The following is a 22,223-nucleotide window of genomic DNA, read 5'->3' as shown; positions in this document are numbered from 1 at the left end:
GCATGATTATAAATTTCTATTTTACACATTTTAATTTTCTTTATATAATTTTAATTTTTTAATATATACACAGTTGCCATTTGAATATGTATCAATTTTTAGACAAAAAAACCTGTACAAATTGCTTTAATAATGAATAATCCATTACGCTTAGAGCAAACGTTGTACAAAAATGTAGATTATGTCATTAACGATGCTTTTGCGAAAACTTATGTTTTGGACCAAAATCATTGTCTTCCAAAGAAGAAAAAAACATAGATGATCTTTCTGGAAAAGACATGCTGTTATTAATATCTATGACAGAATATTTTTATTTCATCCGTTCTGGAGCACATTGATTAATTCAGATATATTGGCACGTGTTTTGTTGGCCTCTCTCTCAAAGGAACAGGACACCCTACTAGAGTATATTTGTCTATGCAGGATTCCTTCTCATTACAAGCTAGCGGTCCAAGGCCGAACAGGCGCTGTTCGTGTTTCAGCTGGCCCAAGAGGCTTATTTTGAGTCTTTTGATTAAGGACTTAAGTTTCATTTACCGCACTAATTGTCGATATCGGACGGATACCAGCAGGTGGTGGGAGGCTTACCGTTGGCAATACGACACCTATGACGGCCCTTGTATTACACGTCTGTCTCCCTACACACAGGGTTTTTCTAGCGCTTCTGTCATTGATGTAATGGTCACATCACGATTGTCTTAACAGCTGTCGGCGTTGTTTGTCTTTTATCTTTCCAGGCTATCTTTGTGCTGATGATGCTGGGATGGCTGTTTGTACCTGTATACATCGCTGCCGGGGTAATTATCCATCTCTGTCAAATAAAATACCAGGATGTACTACTAGATGGATTTTTACCTTCATTATTAACATTGTATAAGTTTTTAACATCACTGTCAAACAAAATACCACGATATCATCATCTTCGTCATCATCACCATCATCATCATCGTTGTCATCACCATCATAATAATCACCATCATCATTATTTACTATATGAATTATTTTGTTTGTGACAAACTCCGGCACATCCAGATTTGTACACAAGATGTAGGCTAATGTCACAACTGCAAAAGAGACAATCACAGCATCTGTGACTTTCTATTCCGTATATTTAAACCGTGAATACTGAAGATGATATATTCCAACCGAAATTTAAAGTAAGATGCACAGCTTGCTTTTTTGCGATTTTATTAAACTATGTTCATCCTAAACAAAATATGGTTTGACAAACACGAAATACAGAATCAAAGATGTAGTGTTGCATATATATATATATATATATATATATATATATATATATATATATATATATATATATATATATATATATATATATATATATACTTACGCCCTTTTTCAGGTGTTTACAATGCCCGAGTATCTCAAGAAACGATTTGGCGGACAGAGGATCAGGGTTTACCTATCCGTCCTGGCACTCATTCTTTACGTCTTCACGAAAATCTCGGTAAGATTTTTCTTCTGACGCATGTGGGCTGTATTAGACAGCTAAGAGAGGACTGGTTTTAAAATTGAGGTTAAGACTTTGTGGGTATTCATAATGGAATTGGAAGATGTCACCGGACGGCATAGTGACATTTATATGAGATAAGAGACAAAGGAATCTATAAATCATTAACAGGGAGATACAGAGATTATTAGGATAATTGTCTCCCTCTTGTTGACAGCTGACCGGAATGGCGGTAAAAAAAAAAAATATGTATTGCTTCCAGTAATATCTCCTTCTCATCATCATAATGTAACCATGATCATTTATTTGTAAGGTACCTGGTGAAGGACAGTGACTGTCTCCTTGTATCCCGGTTTCTAAAAACCAGACCGCTGTCGTATATTGGTTTCCCAAAACCCATAAATCTGACTACTGTCGTATCTTGGTTTCCAATAATCCATTAATCTGATCACTGTCCTGTCTTGGTTTCCAAAAACCCATAAACCACACCGTAGTCGTATTTTGGTCTCCAGTAACCCACAAACCAGACTGCTGTCCTAACCTGGTTTCAAATAGCCCATAACTGAACGCTGAACCACAAAAACAACAACCTCGCCTTCCTAAAGAGTTGACCGGCTGATTATTCTCAAAAATGCGTTAAACACTTATGAAAACATCTTGCAAACGCTACTAGAACTACATTATTTACAATGTTCTTGCTACATAAAAGAAAGAATATGCATGAGGTTCTTGGCTGTGTTATGTGATCTTTGAATCTATAGACAGAAAATACTGATTAAAGCTGAGATGTAATTAACATGAAAACACAAATAAATCTCCTCTAAAAAGTCCACTAATACTTTTTAATTCCATATTGTTTGTTTTATCGTACTTTTTAACAAAATGCATATATCATACATGTACGACATTAGTTTCAACAGTAAGTTTTTTCTGATCATTTGTTCTCGGTGTCTTAGTAGAACACCCAGTTCAGAATTGTTATACTTCTTCGATTTCTACCTCAGTTTGTCTTGCATGTTAATAACGTCTCTTCACCATTATTTCCTCTCTGCTCTCAGGCTGACTTGTACGCAGGCGCTGTGTTCATCAACCAATCACTGAACCTGAATCTCTACGTGTCGGTCATCATATTGCTCATCATTGCTGCACTCTTCACAATTGCCGGTAAGCCTTTGGGGAATTCCCCTGCCTGTACTCTTCTCGGGGTTATGGTGCAAATCTACCAGTCAGCGGTGGATAACGCTTTTAGGGCTGTTCATGCGATCTTACATGAATGAGGTTCGTTGCAGCTTACACGTAATTTCCACTAATAAAGAATGCACATCTAGATAACTTGTCTCACTTGTTGGGAAGTTGTAGGCTGCTTCCCTGAGGCCAGTAGCTTTTCTGGTTCCATGCACAGGTAAAAAATGAATGAAGGGTTAAATCCCCATTTCAAAGGTCAATAAAGCTGTTTAAATTCAGGCAGAAGACAAAATGTAATACCTGGTGTCTGGTCACAAGTTAATGATGGAGTTTGGCGATGTTACTGTTTTACTGAATAATACAGACGTACAGTACAAAGAGTGAAACCAGATCAGTGACGACTGCGTTATAGTTGGCAAATGGTCACAAGCATTATCGGTGAAATGTGGCCTCTTCTCAATTCACCTCAGTCAAGGTTTATTTCGACTGTTCATGTATATGCTTGAAAATTGTAACGTATTCACAGCCCCTAGGATCAAAACTTCAGCAGAATCAGGTAAATAAATAAATAAATCAGTAAATCAATAAATAATGCATGCAGTTATGTGAATTCCCATCTATTAGACATCACTGGTCTAGAATTTCTATTCTGGCTATTCATGACTATTAGTGATTAAAGGAGTGGAAAATTTTTAATTTTCATATGGGATAACATTGTTCAGTTATTCCATAGTTGAAACAGTCTTAATGCGGCGTCTTAAGACACTCTTTCTGTTATTCTTCTGCCACAGGTGGTCTGACTGCCGTCATCTGGACCGACTTCGCCCAGACCATCATCATGATTATCGGAGCATTCATCCTCATGATTATGAGTAAGGAATCAAAACATTTTACTTACATTATAGTCTTGCAAATCCCGCCCTGTCTCGCGTTACCTGGCGCACGGGGAACAGTCGTGTAAGGGAACAGTCAAAACGTCCCGAAAACAACATGATGTTTAGTGCACTCTAATTTGCTGGACTTCTCGTGATTTCTGTTCAAAGGTTTTTTCTGCTGTCCAGTGTAAATCATAATTTCCTTATATCATTGTGTTGAAATCCGGAGAATTGTTTGGATATTTGAAGTTTTTTTAACAGTTCAGTCACTAGACTGTCGAATGGGCGCCTTGTAACGCAAAACAGACCGGGTTGTGCCAAACTAATGGTATCTGATGCTCATGTATCAGTAGCTATCGCATTCTATCAAACTAGGTGATCTTTCCCGCTAAATCAGTTCCGGTCTGTGCAATTTGTGGTTATTTTTGGTCCTTTTATACGACTATACTCTGCATACGCTTGCAGTTTTGTTGGAACTCGATCTGACTTGGCGGGAAAAGTTTTTTCCTTCTGTACTGAAATTTGGTAACAGAAAAAAATTAACGATTCTATAATCCTTACTTAATATCTTAAGAAAAGATTCATTCCTTTATGATTTGATTGGATGTTTGTTTTAACCTGGTGTTTGCTATGTTTTGGTTTTGTTGCTTCAGCAAAAGTGGATGAGTTCAGCGCGTGTCATAATGCTTTTGCTTTATCTATACGTAAATATGTCATACATGTTGAAAGGTAAATGAAGCGACTCCCTCGACTGTATATATCATTTTCTGTTGTCAGTCATTTGTCACAACGTTTGGCTATATTTGGCTATTTGGCTAAGATTTGACTGCGTTTATTTTGTCTTCTTGTTGTGTGATATGAAATTACATGTCTCAGCAAGTGCATAGCACGAGTTTCATCACCTGTCCTCCCAATTTTTATGATGATAAACAGAAACAAATCAGAGTTATCAGATTGTTACCTGAGACCGGTTGTTCTATGGTTGGTAAACTGGTTAATAACGATTCGGTCTGCAACAGAACTGTCCAATAGCGCAAGCTAACCATCTCTGACGTCTACAATTTTCTATATGTTCATGTAATACTGTATTTAATGTAAAATCAAGAACCCTGGACAAAACCTAAGCGAAATGTGACCAAAATCCATTGGGGATTTGAATTCAAATCTGGGCTGATTTGTACATGAAATCGAAATGAAAAAATTACAATCACTGAACCAGGCGATGCGATACATAGCGCATCTGGAATCCGGCTTACATGGACTTACAGGCTTTAAATATCTCTTGTTTAAATTGTGCAGTACATTAGTCCATCCAGACGTTGATTGAACGGGATGTATAGCTAGCCGCAAGGTTTAGTAATGTACAAGTTTTGCAGATTTCTATCCGTGGCTTTGCTAGTTCCCCCTTCAACAGCAGGTGGCGCTACTGTTCCAAACAAAAATCCTTGAAACAAATGCGCCTCCATATTGTGGAGGGAGGAAACCATACTCCTTACAGCGCATGCGTCGTTCTCTACCTTTTGCTTTACATCACTGCCAGCATTAGACAAGCTTGACTGGAACCTGTGAGATGCACGCAGGTTTGTTTCGGCTTGGCCTCACCACATGTGACCTCCCGATGAACTATTTAATCAGCATTCATGAATAAAATTGTTTTAGCTTTTCGGTAGAATAATGTTGTTCATACTCTAGACAAAAAGAATGCATAAAGCGTAAAGTATTATTACAGACAAAGGTTGAAACGGATTGTTTGTGTTTTCTACCATTATTTCCTGCCTCATCAACGTGACTCCAGTGACCTCGGCGTTGTTCAAAATTTCTGTACAAAATTTGCTATTGATGGCAGTGGCGTCTTCGAAAGATAGAGAGCGACACATGCACTATCAGGATTATGGAAGGAAACAAGTCTATTTATTACCCGTTTGTTTTGGGTATACAATACAAACATTTGCTCGTGTTTTAACCGAAAAATATAAACAACCGCTCTTTGATAACATCGTAAACGCCTCAATAAAACTAAAATTAAATTCATGTTTGAAATTCGTGCTATGACCTTCTCGATTCCAAGTAAACCTCACGTCAATGTTTAACTACAAACTCTGTAGGTTTTATAAGAGTGGGAAGCTATGAGGCCATTGAGCGTAAGTTTTTCTCGGCTTGGCCCAATACGACCCGGTACCCTGTGGAGAACTCGACGTATGCAAAATGCGGAATCCCGCCGGAAAATTCGTACCACCTGATTCGTGCCGCTGACGACGGTGGTCTCCCATGGCCGGGAATCATGTTCGGCTTGACGATCTCCTCCGTTTGGTATTGGTGCTCTGATCAGGTTTGATTCTCTTTCGTTACAACTTATGAATATGCATGTACACTAACACACTAGACTGATGAACATTAACACCTCTTCTTTAATATTCATAAAGAACGGGTTTCCAGCCTGACATGCGCAGATAACGAGCATCAATAACGCAACCAGGCGACAGTCCCGGCTAACACATCTCATCAATTAAGCAATGGCTTCACTAACAATGCTTAAAGAGTAGATAAGTCACAAGTATATATGGTCTAACTGATGGTTTAACGAAAGTCAGTTCGGCAAAGGAAATATTTAGTTTAGGCATTGCAATAAGTTTAAATGAGGGAAAACTGTAAAGTTCATATGTGAAGAATTTCTTAAAAGAGTCAATCTGTTCCAACGGTTCCATTGATACTATCGTCAAATTATTCATTTTAGTGGATCTACACTGATCAACACATTGTGAAATATTATTGGTTACTAGGCGATAGTCATAATTAATCACTCAATACAGAAAAGATTGCGATTAGTGAAATGATTCTAGTTAGAACGTACACCACCCCCTCGCCCTTTTATCCCCCCTCACCCCCACCATCCCCTCACCCCCTCCCAGTCTCCCCGCTCACAGTCGACGCTCATACTATATGGGTGAAAGAAAGGCGAGAAATCTCGGTATCAAAACAATCATTCGTATTCCAGCGGTCAACCAAAATGGACGTTCCAGGTCAATATTTGCAAGGCCAATTTCTGGGTTATTGGTATGGGTTTATTCATAGTCCACGTCCGCAGACAGGCTTATATAACTGCATATTTCGTCAGATATATAGGTATATTCTGTCCATCGTGAATGCGTAAGTCGAAAATGCATCACGAATACTGAGAAGTGCACAGCAGCCTTACTAAAGTAACCGTCAAGCATCCTACCCAGCGATAAAGCCAATAGAACAGAATACTAATCAAATCCACGGGGAAGATATGCCCCAATCCGTCATTTGACAGCTCATTTTGTAAATGCACGCTAGCCTGACAAAAAGATGTGTCATTTTTGATCTGCAAACAGGAATCACACGCCGTTGTAAAGACTAACGCCATTAATCTCCTTTAATCTGAGAAAGTACGAAGGAAGACCTCAGTCTTAAGCACAACACACAAAGAGATTTGCCTATGCAATCAACTTTTGATCAGAACTTATCTTGACCCGTGAGATTTATTCAGTCTTTCAAAAATGTAGTTAAAAGGTTCAAAGGTAGTTACTTAGATCCGTTTTTTACATCTTTAGCTTTAATCTCAGTGCCACTGACTGATATAGAATTACCACAAGAGATCGAGCAGGAACACTTAGCAAGTGTGGTAGTCGCTTTGTCAGTTGCTGTTAATGGTTTACTAAAACCCCTTGTTTTCCAAAATTGTGAAATTTTTAGTGTTTTAAAATTATGCTTTTAAAATGTGCAAGTCGAGTTTTGAATTATTCATATATCTGGGTGGAGAAACGCGGAGTACCTGGAGAAAACAGCAGTCATCTTGCCGATCAATATTTTGACTGACTAAAATTACAGCACAGCGGCTGTCATATTTTATAGCACACACATAAATCTTTGTTAACGAACTTATCATATTGTTTAGTTGAACCAATCGAAGGGCAGAAATTCAAGAACGTCTTTACGTCATATAATAAGGTTTGAAATTAACTTAGGTCTTCAGCACGAGCCGCTTTAAAGACACAGGTATATTTCAGCTACTTGGATCTTGAATCTGTTTATACTTTCATGATATGGCTATGCATGCTACATTGTCTGTGTGATCTGAGTGATGCTAGAATGTATTCAGTTATTGCAGCAGATTACTCTGTTAAATATAACCGACATATTCTATTAATTCAACATACCGGTAACCATTCTATTAGACACATAGAGTATTATGTTAAACATGACGCAATATTGGGTTATAATAAAAGAATACATTCTAGCGTCACTCACACAACAGGCATTCTGTTAAGTTTAAAAGATTAATGTTTTGAGCGTAAACAAAATATGTTATATCATAATGTTATCTTGTCGTGATGTGAAGTAAGGTTGTAAGCTTTTCCCTTTTGTGGAGCGGTATAACGGTTTACGTTAGACATTTTGCAGTTGGTGTTGTAGAACGTACGGTATATGGCATGTCGCTGTTATGTGATCTGTGCTGTGTAACTGATGTACCGTCTCTGTGTATAACACATACCATATTATATTGTGCATTCGCGTTGCCAGCCTAATCCATGTTTTGTCTTTATTCAAGAAGCAATTTAACTCTTCATAATATCTGAAGGTGAATTTGTCATATAAAAAACAAAGGAAATATAATATAATATAGAGGACGTACAGCATAGAGAGTATACCCACAGCAGCGACGACAGTGTGCTATCTAGCAAATAATGGTCACACGTAACTGCTGAAATACGGCCTCTTCTAAATTTACGTCAGTTGGGGTTTTAGTCTAACTGTTCATGTAAAATGTCTAAATAGTGGCAAATTACACGCCCTCTAGCACCATGGCTTTGCCTTAATTAGGTAAAAAGATGCAGTTAATTAGACATCCCTGTTCTAGAAATACTGTAATCCTCAAAGCATTGCCACGTATTTTAAATCAGAATGTTTTATACCCCGTCTTGACTCAGAACTTGGATTTTTAAAGGCTTTTTGAAGGTAGGCGGTTACCAGGAAATGAAGAGATTGTACTTTCTGGCGGCCCCGGCTACCGCAAAGGAATCCAACAGCACCTGTGCCTTCCCGCCGTCAGATGCCATGAGTACACTGCGACATTTCGACAGTGATCTCCCTTGGTTAGGCGCCACAATCGGCCTGACGGTGTCGTCTGTATGGTATTGGTGCGCCGATCAGGTCAGACGTCGTCTCATGACTAGCTACATGCTCGTGGTTGCATTTGGTCGTTGTTGTTATTGTGCTGAATCTGTTTTAGTTTGTCTGAATCTAATGCATTTCCAGTGAAATAGTACGTAAAACCCTGTAAGATGAATATGAACGAGTCGCAAGGAATTTCAGCCCACCATGCACAATTACACCACATTTTATTAATGCATCCGGAGAAAATGACATGTATGCCCCTGTATCCTTGGTCCCTGATGTGGGCTGACCTAAAGGACGAAAATGTAGCATTAATTTGTGGAAGAATCATGCCTGAAGCGCAACATATTAATTTGAATGTCTATGCTAAACTGGATTGTACTTTCGATTGAATTTATGCGCACCGCTCAGAATCCTTCAATAACCTGCGTTATGGATGGATCCGCCACATCCGATGTCTCACCACTCCTTCTCGTGACAGCTTTACTTTTCATTTAATTCCCGGTGAATGCAATTGTGACATTTGTAACCAAGATGTGGGGCATCCGCTTGACCTGCTTGCAGCAATATTCATTTTGACTGGTTAAATGAGTGGCCTTGATTGATAGTTTGCAAAAGTCTATTGAATTGCATCGTTCGTTGTTTTGTTCTTTATGTCTGAGCCAGCTGTCCTGTCGTGTAGTATCTGTAGTGGTTTGCTTTGTCTGTTTTTGTTAACCTGGGCCATACTGTGTTGTTTAAGGTGTTTGATTGAGTTTTGTTTGATAGTTCTTTTTCGATTTGTCGCATTTTTTTGGTAAATATATCTAATGGGTGCCTCTCTAAAATATGAACTCCAGTATTCTGTGTTTAGTTGAGTGCTGTTAGGTACAAGAAGCAAAATATGTTTCTGTATTTATTATTTGCCACTGGAGTTTTTACAAGGTGCTCGACAAATTACTCGATAGTGTGCGACGATGAGCAGATTATAACAAGTGGAGAAAACCCAAACCGACATCTTTCACCATCCATGTAATTTGCTACATGAACAATTATATTAAAACCCTAAATGGAGTAAATTTACAAGAGGCCGTATTTCACCGGTTACGTGTGACCATTTACCAACTATCACCCTGTTGGATATGCTCTTGTGTTACTTTGTTTGGTGTAGTCTGTTTGCACCAGGGGCTATATTGAGTGCGCGACCTAAAAGATTGTCAAAGGATTGGCTTCGGCGATCAAAGCAGTGCATTTGGGAATGAGCATCAGATCACCAAAGCAATCCTTAAAATGATTGGGGGGTTACATGCAGGATGGCGCAATAACCCTGGCTGGAACTTCCCACCACTGCCTCTGGATGTTCGTGGGTTTCCTCGAACCACAATGCTGCCGGCAGTCGAATAAGTGAAATATTCTTGAGTACGGCGTAAAACACCAATCAAATAAATATATTAAAATAATCTGTTTATATAATATGTTTTGGGACTGCAATGATATAGCAATATTGTCACTGATAAACTCTCCAGCTTCTTGGTGAGACACTAATTTCTTTCCAAGCAGCTGGCAGGCGATATGTAGAAAATGGCAAGACGCCAAGTGTAAAAACGAAGTGTATAATTCCGCGTTTTTCGTTGAATTCGCACAGGGAGATTTTAAAAAAAGGTGTCCAAATGCCCAGAGCAGAATCGATATACTTCAAGGGTGCACGGACAAAAAAAAGATATCGTTCTGTGATGTCTTGTCTATAAATAACTTGATAACAAGAGAAATTTAGCCGCTCGCGCTTGCGACAAAATTATCTATGACATAATTATCCGCCATTTATTCCAGATGTTAGGTGCTGTGTACCCAAGACAGTCACACAGATTAAAGAGATTTTTCGAGAAAAGCCATTTAAGAACAGGCCACAAATGACACGTTTCCAAAATAATCTGTGTTATTCACTTATCGGTCTAAATATATAAATGAGCACCTCATTACGATGTGGCTTTGATGAAGCTACTTTTACTAGTGTGTCAGGGATATTTCATCAAAAACCTTCACACTATGTTCCTGAAATTTTACAAGGAGTAGAATTCTCTTGTAAGTAAACATGACGGGAGTGTCCAAAATCTCTTGCGCTCTGCTTCATAATTTTGTCTAATTCTGCTTAAAGCAGGGTTAAAGATGTCCTTTTTATGCATGTTGTTGATAAATTCGACAAGTTGGATACATGAACAGTTGCAAACAAAGCTTAACTGAGATACATATGTTTATTACCTACAAGGGGACCCCCGTGGCTCAGTTGGTTAGCGCGCTAGCACAATGTGATGACCCAGCAGTCTCTCATCAATGCGGTCGCTGTGAGTTCAAGACCAGCTCATGCTGGCTTCCTCTCCGGTCGAACGTGGCACGGTCAATCTGCGGATGGTCGTGGGCTGTGGTCGGTTTCCACCCACTATAATGCTGGCCGCCGTCGTATAAGTGAAATATTCTTGAGTACGGCGTAAAACACCAATAAAATAAAATAAATAAATATTACTTACAACTGATAAAATAGCATGGTGGTGCACCATCTGGATATTGATTTTCCTTGCATGTGTCCGGCATCACTGTTGATTGTTTCTCTTATTGGTTCAGTCCTAATTTCTTACTTTATGCTCTTTCTCATCTCTGATTTGGAGATTTGTGGTAAATGTTGTCTTGACCACCCATTTGTTATTGGTATGAAGATTAGTAGCCTACACGAATGTCTGTTATGACGACGTTTTATGGACAAACTGGTGACGTATTATTATGACGTATTAAAAACATGGAAATGTAACGAGGTTATACTCTTTGAGTATTCCGTTAATTGAAATGGTATAATCTTACCGCTTGTTGTAATGTTACAAGTTTCGCTACGCTATTACAGTTCTGTGATCAACTTGTACATGAACGTGTTAAAGCAGAAGAGTAATCTGACACCGATAGAGTAATGTGTAGGTTATGATGTTTAGTCGAGTCAATTCTAGCTACACCTAAACCCAAACCGTGTCACGTTATCAGAATTTGTATTAGTCTTGTTTTTAAATTTTTATAAATTGTTCATTTTTATTCATTTGATAGGGTGTTTTATGCCGTTCTCAAGAATATTTCACTTGTACGACGGCGCCCAGCATTATGGTGAGAGGAGACTCACGACAATCCGCAGACTGCTGACAAACCTTCGCATGTTCCGCCGGAAAGGAATCGTTCACTTATGTTTGCATGCCTGTACTTTCTTTATAAAATCAAATCATGTGCCAATTATTCTTTTGTTTTTAATGTAATTATGGCTTTTGCTGTTATGATCAGTGGTTATAGTTGTCCCTAGGCATTTTCCTGCTTCAGGCTGAAACGGCGCTTGTCTTTTACCTTAGTCTGCTTTCATCGATAGAATAGACCAATTTAGGGTTTGAACATATTATACTACTGCAAATGCAAATTTCATTGTTTTACCTGTTTTAATAACCTTTTATTGTTTATCAACTTTCATTAACATTATTATTTAAATAATTGAAATTTACTAATAGTTTGCTGTAAATTAGTTGTTGTACATCATATTAGCATAGTTGTGTAATAATCGTTAAAAATAATGTATAAATTATGCATAAATAATGTCATAAATACGTATGTGTATAAACATTTTTGTCAAGATTACCAGCTGGAAACATCTACAGTGAAAAAATAACAGCAACGCTTTGTAGATTGTACGTCGTCAGAGAAAGAAAATTCGAGCTTTTTCCAAATCAAAACTTCATTCGTAATTCCGTTATGAACACAATGAATATTTCAAAGGCTCCTCTGATGGAACTTTGCATTTACGGTTCCCTATGTATTTATTGTTTATTTGAATGCTGCATGCTCAAATGATCAAGAATTTTCCCCTTATATGTACATGCCGGCGGTCAGATGATATTACTTAATCACGTACATGTATACCCGCTGATTTGTTTGATATGCCCTCTTTCTTCATCAGCATTTACTTATTTTCTTTTCTTTGTCGCTGTCTCTAGCCAGACAGATGTGATCCCCACGGATTCCAGCTATAGTCTGATCAATGGTTTGATCTCCCTCAGACGCGCCTGTGGTTACATTCTGTGTCTTTGTGTCGTTTCCAGGTAATCGTACAGAGAGCATTGGCGGCCAAAAACGTCACCCACGCCAAGGCTGGGACCATCCTGGCGGGATGGCTCAAGTTCCTACCCATGTGGCTAATCGTCTTTCCTGGAATGATAGCAAGAATCCTCTTCCCAAGTAAGATAGAGTTTCTTTGATCAAAGGATTGGCCTAGTAATCAACAGGGTTCCGATGTTTGAAGCTATAATACTATTGTATAATTCTTGTGGTTAAGGTTATATGATATTCAGAGATCTGGAATTCACAGGGCAAGTGGTGTCCGAGAGGTCGGGCGCTCGATCCTGTTATGTAGAAATTTTATTTAAGTTTTGTCGAGTTTGTGATTAATAAACACGAACAGTAACTCACCATGCACACAGATTTTGAGTTAAAAGAATAATTGTTGACCGAATACGAACAATTGTACAACTCCTTACCAATTTAGGCGAATTTATTACACGGGTTTCCGGTGGTTAATGGTTATTAATATATATCAAGTAACCAACGAACAACAGCTGGTTTGAAAGTTGCATGGCCAGTCATTGATATCTGCGCAATCGAAAAAAATGTAATTTTCCCCGCATTGTATAGTCTTTGACAAGCTACATACGAATTTTCCCACGTGTGAAGTACAGATATGCGCGACATATTGACGCAAACGGCCACACAAGCTTCGTCGATTGAATATTCTCTTATTCTCCTTCTCTTTTTCTTTCTTTCTTTTTTTATTTATTTGATTGGTTTTTCAAGAGTATTTCAATTACACGACGGCGACCACCATTGTGGTGGGAGGAAATCGGGCAGATCCCGGGGGAAACCCACGACCATCCGTAGGTTGGTGGCAGACTTTCCCACGTACGGCCAGAGATGAAGCCAGCATGAGCTGGACTTGAGCTAACAGCGACCGCATTGGTGAGCGGCTCGTGGGTCATTACGCAGCGCTAGCACGCTAACCAACTGAGCCAAGGAGGCCCTCTCTTTTTCTTTTAAAAATACATGGGCTAATGTCTCTTCCAAGAAGTTGACACGAGGAATGTATCAGAGGTATGGTTGATTTCCGTGTTTTAGATACGGTTGGTTGTGGGGACCCCAAAGAATGCATGCGCATTTGCGGTAGCGAAGCCGGATGCACGAATATCGCCTACCCAAAGCTGGTACTAGAGGTGATGCCTGTGGCCCTCCGTGGACTGATGATGGCCGTGATGATGTCTGCTCTCATCTCCTCTCTCACCTCCATCTTCAACAGCAGCAGCACAATCTTCACCATGGATATCTGGCGTAGGATACGCAAGAACGCCAGCGATATCGAACTCATGATCGTGGGAAGGTAAACTACATGTACATGATATGGTATCACATACTAGTAAGTCTTTTTGGGGGATATTCTCAGGGGGAGATAATTCGCAGATATCGATCTCTTTTTGATTCCTAGAAGAATTTTCGTGTTTTATGATACTGGGGATTAACACATTAAATCTATAATTTCGAACCTTACAAAATAAGGATATAAGAAGTTATCGCACAGAATGGTCTTTCAGTGTGATTATATATTAAATATGATGACAACACATTCCTTTGAATAATTCTAGACCAGTTACGTGTACTTAATTGTAAGTTATAGCACTGTATTTGTTTACCTAATTCCGTTTAAGCCATGGTGTTAATGGGTGGGTAACGGAATTAGGTAAACAAATACAGTGCTATAACTTACAATTAAGTACACGTAACTGGTTGCAACTTTATAAGCATATCGGAATACAACCTTGACATGTAAATTGACAAGTGGCCGAATTTGACTGGTTACGTGTGATCATTTGCCTATTGTAAGTGCTCTGGTTTTACTCTCTGCGCTGTTGTGTTTTAATGTTTTTAATGCCTCCAAGCAAAACCAAAATCCCACCCCATTTACATAGTATAGTCTATAGTTAAACCTGGATTTAATAGATTATCAGTCAGAATTCATCGAATTTAAGACTTTGACTTGATGCGTGATTTTGTCATGTTTTCAAGTATTTAACGGTTTTGCTACCAAAATATAAGTGAAATAAAACCTAGTCATACGTTTTAGTTGTTGTTGTTATTACTGTCAGATGTTTATTTGTTGTTGTCAGGTGTCTTACTTGTTGTTGTTGTTGTCATATGTCTCTGTTGTTGATGTTTTTGCTAGATGCTGTGTCCTCGTACTGGTCGGTGTCGGCATCGCCTGGATCCCGATCGTACAGAACGTAAGTGAGCTGTTCCACTACATCCAGGCCGTGACAAGCTACCTGGCGCCACCGGTCTGCGCCGTCTACGTCCTCGCTATCTTCTGGAAGCGCATCAATGAACAGGTAAGATTACGGCAAAATCTAAGAGGAATCAAATCCCTACAGTCCTATGCAACCTGTCGGCCCAGATCGGTTCTTCAGCATTGATAGCAACAAAATCCATGGAAAGAACTCAAAAAAAGCAAAGCCATCATTAGCTTGCAATTTTAGTAAGAAGAACGCACCGATATTTCTTGCATGAAGTCCCAATCAAAACAAACTGTTACGGTGAAGTAAAATTTTAGTAGATGTATCTCTGAAATATCTTGTACATTCACTGTTTGAATTAAAATGACTTTTTCAACCAAGCGAAGTAAAACGGGATATGTAATCTGGGGACCTTTCATCCGAGATAATGTTAAGACACATTTTCGCCATGATTTTTTTTTATCGTCTGTTTCTAATTTCACAAATAATCCATTCATTAACGACTGCAGAGAATGGGCCACTCAGTCAGTTATAGCATTTAAACAACGTATATATGATCGGTTCAAATACCAAAGTCAAATTCTCTTCTCGCTTCTGTGGATAATCTTCAGCTTATAACCACCATAATTAGAAAATATACATTTGATTTCTAAACAGCTGAACTTTTAAGAAATAAGGTTGTATAAATGTGAATGATAAAGAAATGGTTAGCCTGATCAAAGCGTGTCACGATGATCGCCACAATACCCAATAGGTTGCAGTCGTTTTACATAACAGGCCTATGAATCTGGCTGGCGTGCATTTCGAAATTTGCGTTCAAATTTATCCAGTATTTTCCATACATGTGTCTGATGAAACATGTTAAATCAGGACTAGGACTTGTCCGTGTATCCTGTTTTCCTCACTTGCCTAGTAACTAGCTGATGTTTTGAATGGAAGTACGATAAACGGCCACGGTACAGAAAAGCTAGTTATACCTAAGGCACCTTAGCCCCCGGGGATACGGGGATTGTGTATTCATCGTGTTTTCATTAGGCAGCCACGTTGGTTATATGAACAGTTCCAATCAAAGCGCAGCTGACATACATAGTTTGATTACCGACAACTATATACTAACAATGTACACGATTTGAATACTGATTTCATTCATTCCACTTGACCATTACTCAAAACTGTTGACTGCTTTTCTTTGCATGATTCCGTTCGAATTTCGTACTTCATATACTTTGTTGGTTCTTTTGTGGTTTGTGTTAAACGTCGGTTTTGGAAATTGCCTTGCAATTATTGAACTTGAACAGCCAGTTAGACTGACGGCTGGTATACGAATCTCTATTTCGACGTATAGATCCATTGCTTAAATTAATGATAGCGATTTTCTCCTTGAATTTCAGGGGGCCTTCTGGGGCTTGATGATCGGACTTGTCGTTGGCCTCATCCGGTTCGCATGGGAATATTCTTACCCAGCATTCCCGTGTGGAACCCCTGGAGACGATCCCAAACCTGCAATCATCGGCAAAGTTCACTACCTCCATTTCGGTATCATTCTCTTCGGTGTTGTTGTTATCGCTTGTACTGTTATCAGCCTGCTCACAGCGCCCATTGATGATGTCCACGTAAGTGATATCGCCCTTGTTTAGTCACGTCCTTATATAACAGTCGTCACTTACGTACATGTTAACGTTCAGGTGCCACTTGGCAGTGTCTAAATTTGCACGTGTGAAATGCTTCTAGCCCGATGCAGACATGCGAGATATTACTGGTAAAACTCTTGTGACACGGTGCCACTTGGCAGTGTCTAAATTTGCACGTGTGAAATGCTTCTAGCCCGATGCAGACATGCGAGGTATTACTGGTAAAACTCTTGTGACACGGTAACATCTGGAGTACTCATCAGCTTGGCAACTTTTCCAAGTGTGGGATTCTGAAGCTTCAGCTTGGACCCACGAAAGCATACCTGAGAGCAAACTTTGAAGCTTGTTAAAAAAGCAAAATCAAAGTTCCAGCAATTCCCAAAGTAAGTACTAAAGGTTGATGGAACTACATTTCCGAATCATCAGGAAGCAGAAGATGCTAATTGTGATGTCTGTCTATATGTTAAAGTAGCAAAACCGCTCAATCCCAAAAAAAAAGGTAGCTCCCCACAACTCAGGAGCACAACCGTCCGCACAAGGAAGGGACCCCGTCTGAATCACCCGACTACCTTTGCGCATAAATGCTGTTATAAATTAACCAATGTGTACTTTCTTGTTTCTCCGCAGCTATACCGATTGACATTTTGGACACGTCATAGCAAGGCTGAACGCATTGACATCTCCGTGGATGAAGACGTTGGAAGCCGGGAGAAAATTGACAAGCACAAATCTGCACAGGGTGGTATGTTGACAAACCACGGCTATAGTTCATGTCATTATCAAATCCCGCTTCTCTTATACGTGAAAAAAAAAAAAAACGAGTCTAGCTGACAACATACAAATCTCACCCCAAAGCGTGATTTCGTGCTACATGAATTTCACGCACAAAACTGCACCACCTCGCATAGATTACAAAACTAAAGAATGTTATCAGATTTATGAGGGCTGTAAAGCGAGGGTTATTTGACTATCAGAAGTTCATGTTTAAATAACCTGAACCGTCAAACATATACGCCGATCCTAGCAATTGCAAAGTGGTTAGAGCATTGGCCGTACGAACAAGAGACCCAGGTTGAAGTCCCGAGTCCGTTCACACCAAAGTTGGAATCTCTGATACCCCCTTATTTCGTTTAAGAGCAAGTACTTTTTGGTTCGATGACGGCACACTGTGACTGTGTGCGCGGACGCTATGCATTACTAGTATCTGGTGTTTCCAGTATGGCGTTCCATCGGGGCAGCACTGAAACTGGCCTGAAACAAGCTTACACAGTATACTCCATGGTGATTTGGCCGACATAATGTTGGCTGCTAGAGCCTTTCCCACCATTCGGGTTCAAAATGTGCATGTATACGCATTCTTGTTTTTGCAATGGCGTTTTGTGGGCAACTGATAAAGTGTTACCGTGCTTCGCGATTGTGTCTAATTCCGCTTAACTTGGGGCTAGGGGTTGTATATTAATCGTGCTGTATTAGATCTCCACGTTGGATATATGTACAGTTGCAATCAAAGCGCAACTAAGCTACATATTTTGTTCTCGACAACTTATATGCTATCATGGTACACGATTTTAATACTGATTTCACTGTCGACTAGAACAAACCGTCTTTTCATTATCATTGAAAACCGTTAACTGCTTCCGTCCTATTTTCTTATACTTTCTTAGTTGTTTGGTTGTATGTTTTAACGACGTTTTGGGGATTGGCCTTGTGGTTATAGAACGTCCTAATTGGTTGACGGCAGTTATACAAATGTCTGTTCGGACACAAAAACCCATTCATTGCAAGAGAATAATGCCCAATCCAGCTTGGACCCGAGTCAGTATTTGCTTTGGGTAAAGGTGCCCTATTTAATGGACCCTACAATCAAACAACCCGTTTGAAGAATGAATGATCCTTCATAAAATTTATTCATTTATTTGATTATACGCCGTAATCAAGAATATTTCACTTATACGATGGCGGCCAGCATTATGGTGGGAGGAAACAGGGCAGAGCCTGGGGGAAACCCACGACCATCCGCAGGTTGGTGGCAGACCTTCCCACGTAGGGTTGGAGAGTCTTTCATAAAAGGAATAAGCCCAGCAGGCCTTGTGGTATATTTAAAGACGTACAGCACAGGGAGTAAAACCAGAGCAGCGACGAGGGTGAGTAACTGGTCTAGAATTACTCAAAATGCTGTGTCATCACATTTAGCATACAATCGTGTCACAGACTGGGACTGGGTTGGGCATGGTGTCTGTATGGTCTCTCCGGCATGCTGTTTCAGTGAGACAGAAATGTCAATATGTCGCATTGGACCCGTCAGGCCCCCTAGAAGAAGACACCATCATGATATCACATTGAAAGCTGCGTCACAAACCCAGTCATGCGAATTATAAATTTTTGTTTGTGTTGCAGACGAGGAGATCCCGATTTGGAAGAAAGCCGGTAACTGGATCTGCGGTATTGAGAAGATGGTGGAGGGTGATGGTATGACCGACGAGGAGAAGGCGGCGCTAGAGGCTAAGCAGATCAATATTACCGAGAGACCTATATTGAGAACAATTTGCAACATCAACGCTGTCCTGCTCATGACGTTCGCTGTCTTTGTTTGGGGATTCTTCGCTTAATTCTCACACGCGGGGAGGAATCGGTGGTCAGACATCCAAGAACAATTTTGTGCACTCTACCTTTAATCGTACTGCTCTGTTCAGAAAAGCTTGTGGATCATTTCTAGAAGATATTGAAAAGGCCAGTGACGTGTACCTCCCAACAACTGTAAAATGACAGGGATGCATAGTATCTGGTCGATATAATGCGTTGACTAAAAAAACTTAAAAACTGATGTTACGGTGGTTGTGCTATGCAGTAAGTGATGACGTCAGGGATATATGCATCGATTGTGGTTGATGACGTTATGGTATGCATCAGAGTAGTTGGTGACGTCGTGCACGTGCAATGAGGACACGTTGATATACTACGCCAAAAAAAAAAAAAAAAAAAGATGATAAGATGAAACGCTACGCAACGTTACTGATCACATGACGATATGTTGCATGCACATGATGGTATAGAGTACACAGACTGATGCAAGTTAACGGTACGTGGGTTATGCGGGGAAATCAATTCCACGACATGCACATGAAGTTCAAGTATGACGGTGTATTGATCCCGAGCACTACCGTTCTATTGGACCGTAACGTCAGAGGAACGATAACAGCGATGTTATATGTATCAACGGCTTTCTGTATAGTGCAATATGATAGAAACCAGAGTGCTTAAAGGCATGGATGAATGGAATGACCATCCATTCTTCCGTTTTAGAAACTGTTGAAATCCATCATTCATCCAGCTTCACAACGACATCCTGGAAACATTGCTCTCATCACCAGTAACATTGCTTTCATCACAAACGTTCGCTATCCATGATACTAGTGTAGATGATGACGCCATGCACCAAACATGCAGTTTACTATAGTGGCTTCTGAGGTTTGAAACCAGCATTTTAAACTGCACTATAAAGTGAAAAACGAAAGAGGGGTATTTTCATAACTTACTCGAAGAAAGACGTACATTTTTAATTACTTGTTTGGTACATGTATTCCTAGAATTGACTGTGTTTTCAGTCAGGCTGTGTTTTACCTGTAAGTTCGAGTTTGAGTTTTAAAGCTTTGAATGGAAATGATATGTTCACCTTTTCAAACTCCATGTACATACTATTTATAACAGAACCCAAACACACTGTCTCTCTAGCTGATATATGTAAAACAGATTATTTTTGTATGGCTACAACCTATAACCTATTTATATAAAGCTGTTAACCGGAATCGACACAACCTTCAAATAGGTACATTTAATTTCAAGTTCTGAAGGCTTTGCCTGAAATGAAAGCTCTCAAACAACGTCGGTTAAATTTGTATTGGTCATGTAAATGACTGTGTACGATTTTGTGAAAGCCAGCAGTAGCTAAGACACTGAACACAGTATAAATACAACTCCATGCTGGTCCCGTGTTCACGCTAAAATGGTTACAATTTACACTTGCGCAAATGGTGCGTTTGGGTCCAAGATTTGCCTCCGAAGTGAAATGGGAAGGGACGATGATTGGACAATACTGCCACACAGACATTATCATCTGTTGTCGATGTACCATAAATTTCTACACTGCTATTTCGCACCTAGATTAAACAGATCAGAATTTGCGATAGAACTGAAAACTTTTTGTCCAGGGTTACTACCCACCCCTCTGGAGGTTACCAAAGTGGCAAAACTTCTCTCCGAGCAACAACAGCTTCAAAAATAATGGTCATGCTAGGCTGATTTTTTAGTGGAGAAGTATAAAAGGTGCATGTGGTGGTATAGTATGGTACCTCGCAAAAGATAAGGGATATATATTTTGTGGGTCGAAGTTGACAAATTTACAACATTGTGAGAAAAATCAATTCGCTCTTGTAACCTATAAATGGGCCCTAACTACCGCGGTGTCCGAAGGTAATATTTTCTACTCTTCAATACATTTCCGTTTTCACCTCTTTCTCCGTTTCAACTGTCACATGTCAGCTACAAGCGGGACCCTGTGTAAATTTCTGTACAACCAAATCAGTGACGGAAGGTGATTTCCCGGGATTCTGCATTTTCATTGGTTAATGTTCCACAGATTTGTTTACAGCTTCACAATTTAGGACTACCCCGAAAGAGGTATATATACAATTTGATTCGTTTTTTCTATTCTCGAAGAAGTGTAGTTTCTTAATAAAAAACAAGATTAGAGCTTGTTGCCGAACTATATTCGATCAATGGACTTCTGCTTGATGTGGAAGTACCAGCAATCTGAGAGTTCTCTTTTCTTTGAATACCCGTTTATTGCTTTATTATCACAATAAACACCATGTTGCATACTCCGTTTTATGTATTCTGCAACAAATGATGGGAATCTGTCTCAACTCACGCTATCAGAAAGAAAATTTATATCGTATGACACTCTTCAATACTGGGATCGAGGCTCACTGAAAGCGTCAATTTTTGTATACATACATGTACATTATTTTCTTTTCATATAAGAGCAAGTGAACATATCGTATACAGCATGTTACGCTTCAAACTTTCATCTCATGTACTCAGTTGTATTGTAATTCATTATTTACTTATATTATGTAAATGGCAGAAGTATTCGGGTTAACCGATTACAAAAGGGGAATAACTGTGTCTGGTGTGTATGCATGGGTACATATTATGGTATTCTTCCTTTCTCGTTCGGAAAAGATAAGAGCTTCTGTCTTAACTTTCAATTTTGGACTCCAGTTCACGTGATTCTAAAACCAGGTTCTCACCGCGAATTTCTTCAGAATGTTAGGATTGTCACATGAATATCAGTCTATCTGATAGCAACGCAAATCTCGTTTTAAAAGCGTGATGTCGTCCTGCTTGAATTTCCCACTTACATTTGCCTTGTCAGTTTATTTTGGGAGAGAAAGTCAAAGCAGACTTGTTAAAGCACAAAACCTCCATGTAAAATTCGAAACAGAACTGCTTGTATTCGTGAACTTGTACTGGTCATCACCCAAACGCGAAGGTGATCATCAAGCGCGAAAGTCATCACCCAAGCGCGAAGGTC

At 39.5% G+C, this 22,223-nt stretch overlaps 1 protein-coding gene across 1 annotated transcript in view; it reads left to right on the top strand.

Moving 5' to 3' along the window:
• The window catches only part of LOC135476135 (sodium/glucose cotransporter 4-like), a 37,448-nt gene extending 16,927 nt beyond the window's left edge, over window positions 1-20,521 (top strand). Inside the window, exons 4-15 of the mRNA XM_064756049.1 lie at window positions 738-797; window positions 1,361-1,465; window positions 2,527-2,632; window positions 3,445-3,525; window positions 5,634-5,857; window positions 12,768-12,903; window positions 13,834-14,092; window positions 14,933-15,095; window positions 16,391-16,612; window positions 17,258-17,369; window positions 18,842-18,852; window positions 19,036-20,521. Coding sequence (XP_064612119.1) covers window positions 738-797; window positions 1,361-1,465; window positions 2,527-2,632; window positions 3,445-3,525; window positions 5,634-5,857; window positions 12,768-12,903; window positions 13,834-14,092; window positions 14,933-15,095; window positions 16,391-16,612; window positions 17,258-17,369; window positions 18,842-18,852; window positions 19,036-19,239 — 1,683 coding nt within the window. The 3' untranslated portion in view covers window positions 19,240-20,521. The remainder of the gene's footprint in view (window positions 1-737; window positions 798-1,360; window positions 1,466-2,526; window positions 2,633-3,444; window positions 3,526-5,633; window positions 5,858-12,767; window positions 12,904-13,833; window positions 14,093-14,932; window positions 15,096-16,390; window positions 16,613-17,257; window positions 17,370-18,841; window positions 18,853-19,035) is intronic.
• The last annotated feature ends 1,702 nt before the right edge of the window (window positions 20,522-22,223 follow it).

The sequence above is a fragment of the Liolophura sinensis genome, chromosome 10 (assembly GCF_032854445.1).
Source record: "Liolophura sinensis isolate JHLJ2023 chromosome 10, CUHK_Ljap_v2, whole genome shotgun sequence".
Taxonomy (NCBI): domain Eukaryota; kingdom Metazoa; phylum Mollusca; class Polyplacophora; order Chitonida; family Chitonidae; genus Liolophura; species Liolophura sinensis.
Note: the sequence above shows the minus strand (reverse complement) of the source record. Positions and strands in the feature narration are given on the sequence as shown.